A 12,569-nucleotide genomic window follows, 5' to 3' on the forward strand; every position below is an offset into this window, starting at 1 on the left:
AGCATCTCCATTATGGATGGTGATCCTTCTAGCATTGTGTTTTTATTTTGTAATTTTTCTATCATTGTGTTTTTATTGTTATGTGACAATACAGACACCTTCAAGTTACATGTTATTTATGCATACAAACTATGAATTGAGTGAATCTTGCTGCCAACTCAGGCCGTTCAAGGATAATTGTTTACAAAGCAAGTAGCAAATCCTAAGATTGTTTTGAAATTAAAATACCCACTTTACAGAATCAGTCCTATGAACTTCATATGTATTATGACCTAGGTGCATCCACAGCCCTGATTGCGTACGTTACAACTCCTAGAAAGAAGGATGTTTTTGCCAATATTGCACGGACACTTAGAATCCACAAGCTCCTTTGTGGCAACTGTATTAGAAGGACTAATACAGCCCGCGAGATATAGTGCCTACCGAGCAAAACTACAATACTGTGTTAAATGACCTGATACTAATAAAGTAGACAAAAACATGCCTCGGAAACAACAGTCTCTAGAAAATGTATAGCCAAATATCATTTAGAATAGAGACACTTCTTTGCTTTTTCCCTAAAAATTTGGTGGTCCCCAAAGGGTTGTACCACAAGAGGAAGCACGTTTCAGAGTTTGGAGTAAGGTGCAAAAGAGCCTCGGCCACTCTTCTATACCCTTACTGAAATTGGTGATGATCGTTGACTTACTGAAGAGTATATGCCTGCATGTAATGATGGGATTTTGGTGGAGGAAGACATGGGGCACTGTGTTAACATGAATTTTACTGAAATCATTGAAAATCGAAGCCAGTGCAGGAAGGCTAGTTAGAGACTTCTGCTCCCATTAAGATTCATGTAGTCCGATTTTGCACTTCCCTGGAGATTCTTCCATTTACTTAAAGAGGACGATAGCCCTTGGAAAAAAATGCTTCCATAGGTATCAAAGTAAAGTACCTTCAGACACTCTACAAAATGTGGTATGCAAACATGGTATGGGAGTGTACACATCTAAATCGAGCGCACAACTTGTGCACAGATGCATGATAAATTAAAAGAAAAACAGGTGTTCCTTTTCACAAAATGATCACATTCAGTGAGCCAATACACAAGTAAAGGTCAGACAGACACAAATCAGCTGGTGAATCAACCGCACCTTGTTATTAATACAGGTGGTCAGACAGATCTTTAAAAACACAGGAGGCCCTTATGGTAGCTTTCGGGCTGACAATTACTTGAGTTATATATTGTAGTTTGGGGGTAGGGAAAGCAAACATATCAGAAAAGCATGAAGGAGCATTTGTACGATGTTCACTTTTAAGTTTACTTGCTATTTCATGTTTTGTCAGTGCAGAGGTTTCAATGTAATACTACATTAACAAATTGTAGAGGGGCAAGACACAAAGTAAAAAGGCTCGATTGTATATGAATTGGGATATACCTTATCTAGTGGTGGTGCAACAATTTAGAATGTAGATCTCTTAAACCGAGTCCAGCACACTGATACAATAGTTCACAATTACATTTAAAAAATGCATCATTAAGGCACTATTCTCCCTTGCATAGCACCATGGAGTACACTCTGAAAATAAGTAAAGTTGGTCTTCCAGGACAATTTAACTTAATCTTTGTTAAACAGCTCTGTCTAAAATGATGGACCTGAATCAGAGGATTTGTTTTTTCCCTCAAAATGCACTCTAACACTCGCTTCCTACTAATCACCACAGCCTTACCTGTAAACAAAGGCCTCCTTCAGGCTTTTATTGTCCACTGGACTGGTTCCTTCTATAACAGGTGAATCCAGACTAGTTGAGCCATTGCTGATGTGGTCACTGCTTTCATAGCCAGACTCCGTTCTCTGCATTTGCCAGCTATCCTGGTGGTGGGCCTTATGCTCAGGAAGCCCTTTGATTTTATCTCTTTCTTTACCTTCAGATTCCAATGAACTTCTACTACCCGTATCCAGTTTGCTTTCATCCTCATAAATAGTTGTTAATCCCTTCTGCTTGGGACTGTCTCTTTGCCAGTTGAAATTCGGTTCATTATTGAATTGGTGTTTACTGCTTACGTTTGTCTTGTGCCGTGGACTGTGTGGTTGCTTCTTTTCAGTTTCAAGGAAAACACTGTCCACATTCAGGGTCTCCCTTCTGGGCTTCCAAGCCCTATGACCCTTACTGCCCCCCTTACTTTTGGAGTCTGTGCTGTTTTCTGTTTCATACCCCAAAGAAAATTCACATTTTGTCCTGCTATTAGCCTTATCTGTAGAAAGAACCTGAGGTTTACTGGACATGGGCACTTGGGCAGACTTGACTGGATGCATAACACGCTCATGTTTGTAAGGGCCTTTTCCTTGGCTATAGAAAAAGTGATGGTCCGCTACTGGTCGAAATCCATTTCCAACAGGTGTGCCAGACTTAAATTCATACGCTGCTGGAGGTGATCCAGGCTTATACTGTTTTGAGTCACCCGCTGAATCTGAAAAACAAATTAATATCTCTTTAAGTACAAGCTTAAAAAAAACAGTTTCATCTTCACATCAAAAAAGCATTATTTCTCCCATGCAGTTGAGACAACAACTTAAGCCTACAAGGTTGATGAAATGATGCAGCAGATAGTAAAAGTCAACATAACAATCACATCTGTGGCATGGTCATATTTAATACACATTCCAAACACGTCTAAATAATCTGCTTGATCAAGAACAAACAAATAGAAACAGCGGATAGTATTATACTCCGAGAAACTGTAGTTTTGTCTTGAAAAATACATATACTTCCTTTTCCGTTAGAAGAAGTTTCTACAGTTGCTTACTTATAACTTTGGGTCCTTATATCAACATGAATATTGTACCAGCCTTCCCCTCTTAATTTTGGGTTACACTGGTCCATTAAAATCACTCTAAAGGACTGCATCAGATCTGCCTAGCAACAGATAGTATGAAAAATTACTGACCTTTATATACAGTTCTGCAGCTGTGGTATCTTTCATGTAATATTACCTAGTCATGCTGTCAGTTCTTATCTTGACAACATATTTAAATTATTTTCCCATATAATGCTGGAAACACCAGATAATCCACGTTTAGCAGAGAAGTTTTTCAATACTGCCAGTGACATTGGAAACAACAGCCAAACTTTGATAGAAGACACCTAGCCATTCCACCTCATTATGTGACCTGAAAACCACCCAATCAAGCGGAGAGGCTCCCGGCACCAACGCCTGTCAGAGTTTCGAACTGCCTGATTTTCTACCATTTCATAACAGGCAACACGAAATCGCCCTAGCTCTGCTCGGACACTCTTCTGGTGAAATTTTAACGTGAAATCTTTGCTTTCAGCGCTTATATGGTTGATCAAGATCTGCTGTACATTTTATTTTTTTTCCTATGAAAACCATGACTGAATCATTTTGTTCAAAGCTTATGACTACTGTGAAGCCAGGAAGATCTTCTGAACCTTTTTCTTCTGCAGCACTGGATATTTCATAGAAACACAAGCTATAATTATGACTCCTAGTGGAGAACTTATGAAATAAATTTTGCGGAAATGAGGCTTAACTTACTGAAAAAGGCTACGCATTACCACTTTCCCACTGCAGTCTAAGTCGATGTTTGGATAGCTAGACAATAGTGTCTAGTGATAGGAGTGCGTTGACAACCAGGCCACTGCTTTGCAGAGGTCACACTGACGCTTGGCTAATTTTAAACAACTATCAGATGCCACCCCTTCAACTAATTTTAAGTGTCTGTATGTCAAAACAGGTCAAACGGAAACTTGTTCAATATAGGCCAGAGGGGGCCAGCCAACTCTGGTCTATAAACCTACTGAGCAAAGGAAAAGAGCCAATACACACTGTAGGCTCTGCCACGCTAAGGCCAAAACAATTTTACATATAATCTGCATTTGACCGGTCCTGCTGCTCTGAAATGGATGTATGATTAAAACCTCAGTTTCAGCTATGAGGTATCAGCTCCTGCAGGCAATCTCGAATGGCCCGCCTTAAAGCGGAGAACCCCATCCTGGCCGCAAGATTTGTGAAATACACGCAGTTTACAGAAAAACTATTACTGTCGTCCCGTACGAAAGACTGTATTACTAGAGAACACATTGGGCGCCTGCAAGATTATTTCCTGCATATTGACCAACAAACTGTTCTACTGGAACTCTGCACTTTGAGTCCTTCTCTCTTCCCAACAAACACTAGACGAAATCGGTGACCTTACCAACTGACGGTTGACGAATGGCTCTCCTGACGCTTTGCACTTTAGGTCCTTTTCACCCCTCCAATAACCCATTGATGAAACCTTTGGTCCTATCAAGAAGACTTTAATTCACTTTTAATATTGTTTTAATTTGATTATGTTCGGTGCAGCTTGTACCCAGAGATCTTTTTATGCCAACTTACCAATGTGATGATTGTATTTCTCTTTACATGTATGGTTTTAAATAAAGAAGACATTAATAAACTTTAAAAAATACTTTGTTTCAATTAACATATGAGATAAACAATCATTTGTTTCAATTAACATATGAGATAAACAACTGGTCTGTTTTCTGGAACTTGATCGCATTCTCAATATAAAAATTAAAACATTTCTTAATGTCAAGTGAATGCGAGGCTTGTTCAACCACTGCAGATAGTTGTGGGACAGAAGTCTGCAAATAAACTTTTACTTGGAGGTGAAAAGATTTTAATGTTTGCAATAAACTTTAGATTGGTTAACAAGATAACCATCTTTTTGTCAAATCTAATGTATGGTTATTTGAGAAGGCTTTAATTTCTTCACTTCTTGCTAATGTTACTGCCAATAAGACGGTGGTCTTCAATTACAACATTTGCTGGGAGGCTTTATGTATCAGTTCAAACGGCTTTTTGAGAAATTGGCCTCAAAGAATATTTAACTGCCAGACTGGTTGACTCTTGGATAGATGTAGATAAGTGCAGAACAGACTGCGCATAAATTCATGGAAAATAAAGATGGTGCAGTACGTGTAGTTGGAGTTCTTAGGTATCTGAAATAGCTACCAATTAATTTGAACAAAGCAACCCAGATTTAGCTAGACTCTACAAGTAAGATATTTCATGCAGGGGCATGGTAAGAAGGTCAAAATTATTCCTAGCAGCCTGGAGTAAGTTTTAATTGCGGAAGTAGCTCTGGATGGTTGAAAGAAAGTGGCATTTTTAAAGGCCTGCAGCAGGGGTGGGCGGAGCTTTCGTGCCGCAAGATGGCCGCTCGAGCTCTCGGCTCTGTGAAACCGCCACACTATCTGACTAATATCCTGCGTCTGCGACGTTTGGCTGGCCCGCATTTTTGCTGAACTGGGTCGGGTGAGGCCCGGGAACGGAGCGTGTTGCTTCTGGGCTCTCTACCCCTCCGCTGCACTCGTAAGACGGCCACGAGTCGCTGTGACCTGTTACCGAGTTCGGCGCACCGGGCTGCGGTGAGATGGAGTGGGCGTGCGGCGGAGACGCGCCTGCGCTGCGACTGCCGTGTCACACTGCTACCTGGGAAGTTGCTGGCACCTGGGGATGAGCGAGCTCTGGACTGTTTCCACCCTGCTGCGAGCTGTCGGGAGTACATCGACCTCCCGAACTTCTTTAGGGGTGCGAGAGGAGCCGACATTCCCGCCATTGCCACAGAACTGGGCGGTGCGGCGGTTCTGTGGCTCTGCACTCTGCCGTATGCCTGCAGATCGGAACACGGTAGGGGAATACCGATTACATGGCGGCCCCCTGTTGCTGCGTTGGACCTGCGCTGCCCTCGATCCAGAAATGCGTGCCTGACATACAGGGGGGACTAGAGCTGCTTGAGACTAGGAGTCGGCCATTTTGTGCTCAGCAAATGGGAGGATGGAGGCGGTCTTGAGAGCCAAGCGAGCAGCTGCAACTCGCTATCCTGTCATGAACTGTCTGCACCAGAACATGCCAGCTGCCGGATTTTGGGTGCTTTTACAGCTGAGGGGGGGATAGAACGGCGGCGATTGCAAGCTGCCTGGCACGATGTTGTTGCAGAGAGACGCCCTATCCACAAGATCATCGAGGGGCTGCCTGCCCTGTTGCGCCACAGTGGGTTGACTGCGGTGTAGCTGCGAGCGGTGCTGAGGGTCTGAATGCATGATCATACCTAATAGTGGTGCGCTGTGGAGTAGCGTTGAATGCCCCTGAGAATCACGCAATAGGGGCGCTGTGAGTAAGAACTGGCCGACCGGCTGACACCTTGCTGACCCTACCAACTCTGGTGAGTGAAGTTTGTGCTTGCAACCTCAAATAGCGAACAAAGCAAGATGGGCAGAGTTGATAAAAACTAACCCAAGACAACGTTCGACCAAAGGAAGACAAAGGGAACCTTAAGTTTACAGCAGCTTACGACAAGAATAGAGTTAATTTCCTTGATATTACCATAAAAAATATGGAAGGAGCATTAGAAGTGGAATTGTACACCAAATCCACGGATAAAAACACACTCTTACATTACCACCCTCGGTCTCAGCGTGATAATGTCCCATTTGGACAATTCGTACGACTGAGAAGAAATTGTTCCAGCATTGCTGATTATCTCAAACACGCAGAAAACTTGGCAGAAAAATTAAAAGATAGAGGATACCCCAAAAAATTAATTAAAAACTCCTGTAAAAGAGCACGATTCTATAATCGTGAAAGCATGATATACCCAGACCCAAAGGCCACTAAAACCCAATCGCCAACAGACTCCAAATTGGTATTCGTGAGTCAATTTTCTAACATTAGCAATAGATTGAAAAATGTGATCTATTCGAATTGGCACATTTTGAATGATGGCAAATCAGACAAAATCTCCAAACCAATTTTTGCCTTCAGACGTAATGAAAACATTCGTCATAACCTGGTCCATACTTACAGAGAAGAAAGTCAAAGTAATCAGACAACGATTACAGGCAATAGAGCGGTGGGCAACTACAAATGTAGTGGTTGCTCAATATGCGATCATTGTATTGTTACGAAAGTTCTTACCTATAACAACTACACTATGACTGCTAAAACCCTCAATAACTGTAGGAGTAGCAACTTAATTTACTTGCTCTTATGCCCCTGCGGTTTAGCATACGTGGGGGAAACGGGAAGAGAATTAAGAATGCGTTTGTTGGAACACAGATCTGCATTAAAGACGGGTAAAATCAATGCCCCCATGGTTGACCATTTTATGAAATTTAAACACAAACACACAGATTTTTCATGGTTCATTGTGGAAAGGATTAGCTGCTCAAGAAGAGGGGGCAATGTTGAAATCAAACGTAAGAATAGAGAACAGTGGTATATCTCCACTCTCGACACGGTCAATAAGGGTCTCAATACTAAAGAAGACTGGATGAGAATAGTCACGTAATGAATTGGTTGATTTATTTGTCAGGACTCCCTGTACGGAGGCCTTTTACAAACACTTACAACTATAACTATATCATGATAAATAAAAAACTATTGTTACTCTTTGAATTGGAGTGACCAAGAGTAGTAATGAGATTATTATTCCCAAATCAAAAATTAATATGCATGACATACGTAAGAACGCATTTAGTCAACTGATAACATTGACGTTTAGAGTGTTTTTTGACAAATGTAATATGCGCTAACAGTTCCAAATGGTCTTGATGCAGGATAGAATTTCATCCTGAAGATTAGTGTAGATGGCCTTTTTAGAATAGTGGCTAGTGGACTAGTTGCGAGTATAATTTGGTGAATGGTCGTTCCTCAATAAATAATTTATTAAACTTAACTATTTGGTTTTTTGATATATAAAAATATTTTTGTAAGATGCAAGCGCAATTTTCTAAAAATAGATGCCGGTAATTCCTTATTAAAATAGTCCAAGTTGCGTTTAAATATAACATCATGTTTCGAAATACACTATACAATTGGTGGTCATGAATAAAGTTTTTGTTTGAAGAAAGTAAAACTCGTAATCGTTCCGGTCGCGGAAAAATGACGTCTATTGCTGACACACGATAAAAACTTGACCCAGAAAGGTAGTCCGTTATTGATGTTGCCCGCGATCGTACAGACGCGGAAGTAGCTGCCCGGGAACGCTGGCCGTTGGACTTATTGAGGTATGTCAAAACCGGGAGGCAGGCTGGATTATTTCGTAGCGAGATTAAACGCGTAGTCTATTTTTACTGGATAGTTTGTTTGTTGCTTGACTCAAAAGGTATATCAAAACCGGGAGGCAGGATGTACTATCTCGTAGCGAGATTATACGCGTAGTCTATCTTAACTTGATAGTTTGTTGGCTGTTTGACTCAAAACTCTCTGACTGAGAGATTGGCCATTGAAATAGCGCTAATAGTTACTCGTGAATGTAAATACACCTTTAAGTTTTCATCTAGACCGCTTGGAATAACATTTAAATTGAGATAGCGTGAATAGCTATCTAGGAGTGTTAATACACTAGGAGCCCTTATCGGTAGTACGTAGGCCCAATGATGTAATTTTGAACCCTTTCATGAGCCTTTTGCCGTATTACTATTTTTGTAACAATAATATGAAAAGCAGGTAGGAATGCTAAACAGAAATTTAGAGTTTAAAGATAAAACGAGATACAAAATAGCGATAGCAAAGAAATAATTTGAGAATGAAAGGGACTATATATACATTTTTTCTTGGCCCTTTTATGACACAGCCACGAGCAACACTTACCCGGATCAGTAAAAGAATCTTTGAATGCCAGCATCCCCCTAGTTAAAAGGTGAGCATTGATGCCAAAAAGCTTTAGAGTCTTTGATTAGCAAATTCCTTTTTTCTTTTGATAATTTATCCTTAAAAGAAAATAATTGAAAAATAACATCTAATGTTTACTTATAGGTGCGGCATTTAGTGTTCCTGAACCATAGGATATATACTCTCTTTAAACAAAACCGTGTTAACCAACAGACATAACATCCAGAGGTAAAGCAAATAATGACAAAAACCTTATTAATATCCTTGGGTATGATAAAAATGATGTACCTTTAAAGCTAGCGAGGTGAAATTTAATGGATTTTTTTCTCAATAGGAATAAACCTAACGGCACGGAGTTGCTTTATGATCTAAGGACAAAAAAAGCGCGCAATATAGGACTATGTGTCCACTCCCACGAATGATCCTAGAGGTACTATATAGACTTATAATAAAAATAAAAATAATAAGTTTAAACTGGAAATCAGACAACTGATTCCTAATCAGGGAGTTCTGTTCCCCTGATAATCAAATGACTGGTTTTTAAAAAATATTATTATATTTCTCGATAGCTTGGGGAACTGTGAAACACTGAGATAATCTCATTCAAGACTTTAACCCAATAAACGAGTTATCCTAGTGCGTTTGCACAGGTGGGTTACTCAGTAATTATCGATTGAATGGTATAAAGGCGATTCTTCACAATCATTAATGAGAAATGAGAGTGCTAAGAATGTGTAGTATGAATGGATGGAAACACTTACAATGTAAAAAACGTTCTTTTAAACAAAGACTGTGCAGCTTGAAAAGTATAACTTTTGTTGTGTATACTTGAAAAGTCCTGTAGCTACGTATGTACATTAAGGACAAAATCGTTGTTTTCTTTAAAGTAATGATGTCCATAGTGTATTGAAAGAGATGTAAGAGTAAGTAGAGCAACACTGTATGTAGAGAATATGATTTATATCAAAAGTGAAAAAATGTTTTTATTTCTGTATCAGGTGACTATTTCTGGACAAGGAGATTCAAATAGTTATTGTCCTGAAGAAGGAGGCTACGAACAGCGAAAGCCTCCGAAACGCGTCGACGCAATGTATATGTGTTAAATTCGGAAGGGGTATACAAACCTTTTTGAAATAGGGAAGTGAATCCCTATTCGATGTTGCCCACGAGGGGTCTGAATTAACAATGATATGACAAAGTGCATTGTCTTTTATCCTCCTTTTCTCCTGTATGATTATATGCTAAAATGTTTTTAATAATTTTCGTCTTTTATAAAAATGAAGTGTATATTTTATACTGATCATATGCCTATGAAAATATCTCTTGATGCAAATAAATAGCTTGCTCTGATATAATTGGCGTTTTTGTGTGTAAGTGTTCCATCAGTGGCAGTGATTTGTGTAAACCCGAAATTGGGATTCTGATTGAATAGAGTGATTGAATCATTTGATGAGTGTCTTATCCAAAAGAAAAAAAAAACCTTTTTACTTTACAGACAAAGGGATGAGACAATGTTACTGAAGAGGGAGATCCTACGCCAGACCTGCCGTCGGAGGAGCTGGATGGTGACATACGCTTTATGTTAGTAGCTATGGAAAAAGCTTACAAGGTAGCCTTGCAGGTTTGGGCACTAAAATTGACTTGCTCTGGTACCGCATGGACAGAATGTCAGAGAGACTGGATAAGCATGCTGAGCACCTAGACATGGCGGAACGCAGAGTTACGGAGGTGGAGGAGGCACAGACGTCGATGGACACTGACCACAAACAAATGGGTAGGGTCCTCCAAGTGTTACAGGACAAAGCTGACGATTTGGAAGCGCATTCTTGACGCAACAACTTGCGAATCACGGGCATTCCAGAATCGACACCAACAGGCAACATGGAGAAGTTAGTCGAGAAGCTTTTGACTACACTCCTTGGCAGTGACACGTTTTCCAATATGTACGTGGTGGAAAGAGAGCACCGTTATTTGGGTCCCCGTCCTGCCCCTGGTGCCACTCCAAGACACATAATCGCGAGACTGCTGAAATATCGGGCCAGGGACCCCGCGCTGTCAGCTGCTAGAGCCAAGCAGTCCTTACGATACGAGGGGTCCAACATCTTCCTATATGCGGACTTCACAGCTCATGTCCAGAAGGCACGCAGACAGTTCGCCCCGTTAAAACACCAGATGAGAGACCAGAACATAGACTACGCTATGCTATACCCGGCCAGGCTAAGAGTTAACAGGAATGGTCATTCGTGGATCTTTACTGATCCTAAGACACTGCTAAAAGCCTTGAAGGAAGGGGCCAGGGAGGAGCGTGCTAGTCCGGAGCAGGACGTTCTGGAGGGGGCCGTCGGTGGCCGCCTAGAAGAACAAGACTGACCCTGACTTTGCTAGGTTTCCAGTTGGCAAATCCCACGGTGATGTATGGCTGGATCAGTCTAGGAGAACTGTGGTGGTCTTGGCTCCGGGGGTTACTCTATTGTGGGGAAGATTTACCATTGGTGGCCTACTCTTGCTGCAGCCAGTATGTTGTTACTTATACTCAGTAGGGAGGGGGGGGGGGGGGAGCACGGAGGCGCCACAATATTGAGTTCTAGAAACTGCGGCGGGATTGCTTTAGTTGCAGATGCAAGTTTGACATGGGTGGTGGAGCGGAGTTTGTGCAGAGATCAGCTACAGCACATGCACTTACTTGGCGTGCGACATCTGCCCTCATGTGAATCACACTGTGAGTTTTGTATGGAGGAGGGGGTGTGGGCTGGGATCCTGAGTTTGGATTATTTGAGTCTGCATACAAGCAAATGCCAATTGTTGAGGGGGTGGGGGTCTGTGGGTGTTTGTCGTCCAGGCACTGTTGGGTACAGCCTGGCGTGGGAGGGGGAGGGAGGGTAAGGAGACTCGCAATGGTTCTTTCAGCTACTTTTACACTTTGTGACGACACACAGAACTCACACGACAAATATAGCACCGTACAGTCCATGAAAACATGTAAGATATATTCAATGACAGATACTGGTATGTCCCGTAGGGATGCAGGTCTAGACACACTAAGCGCGCTCACCTGGAACGTGCGAGGCCTCAATGACCACAGAAAAATACGTAAGGTCCTGAGCTACATGTCAAGACATGACATTGACATTGCACTGTTGCAGGAAACTCACCTTCCGTTAGTCAGCCCTATGTTATGTATTAAGAGGGCTACATGGCAATATTCATGCGGCTGGGTTTACCACCCCTGCACGTGGAGTATTAACTTGGGTGAACCCTAAGGCTGCAATAACACTAGAACCTTTAGAAACGGATAAAGAGGGTAGGTTTTTCATCACTAGGTGTAGAGGGAAAGGTCTGGACCTAATACTGGTCAATGTATATGGCCCGAATTACAATAACCCGGACTTTTACAGAATGTTGACTGACACAGTAGGTTTGCACGCAGGTCTGGGGTGGGGATTTTAACTTAGTCAGAGACCCAACATTTGATAGATCGGGGGGCCTGGAGAGGCGCATTACGACGGGAGCTAAGGCAATGGAAGGAGCTCTAGTGCGATTAGACTTATGTGATGTATGACGCCAACGGTATTCAACTAAAGGGGGGTTTACGCATTATTCTGCATATCATGATATACACACTAGAATAGACTACTGGTTTGCTGCCAGGCGGCTGACTGAAAGCACTTGTACATGTAAGGTACTCCCTCGTACATATTCAGATCACTCCCCACTGCTGTTGGTGATAACACCCCGAGAAAACGTATCCCACCTTTCACCTGGAGATTCCCGCCTTATTCATTGCTAGATGCAGTCTTCAAGGAAGTAATAGCCGAAGCTATTGAAATATATTTTTAAGCTAACATGGGTTCGGTGGACAGCTTTCAAAGTGTGTGGGAGGCGTTTAAGGTGTATATATAAGAGG

General features: G+C 41.7%; 1 protein-coding gene across 1 annotated transcript in view; it reads right to left on the bottom strand.

The window, feature by feature from the left end:
* Positions 1-12,569, bottom strand: part of USP53 (ubiquitin specific peptidase 53) — a 260,171-nt gene that overhangs the window by 101,684 nt on the left and 145,918 nt on the right. The window contains exon 12 of the mRNA XM_085634305.1: positions 1,711-2,452. Coding sequence (XP_085490431.1) covers positions 1,711-2,452 — 742 coding nt within the window. The remainder of the gene's footprint in view (positions 1-1,710; positions 2,453-12,569) is intronic.

Source organism: Triturus cristatus, chromosome 2_1 (assembly GCF_964204655.1).
Source record: "Triturus cristatus chromosome 2_1, aTriCri1.1, whole genome shotgun sequence".
In the NCBI taxonomy this organism is placed as follows: Eukaryota; Metazoa; Chordata; class Amphibia; order Caudata; family Salamandridae; genus Triturus; species Triturus cristatus.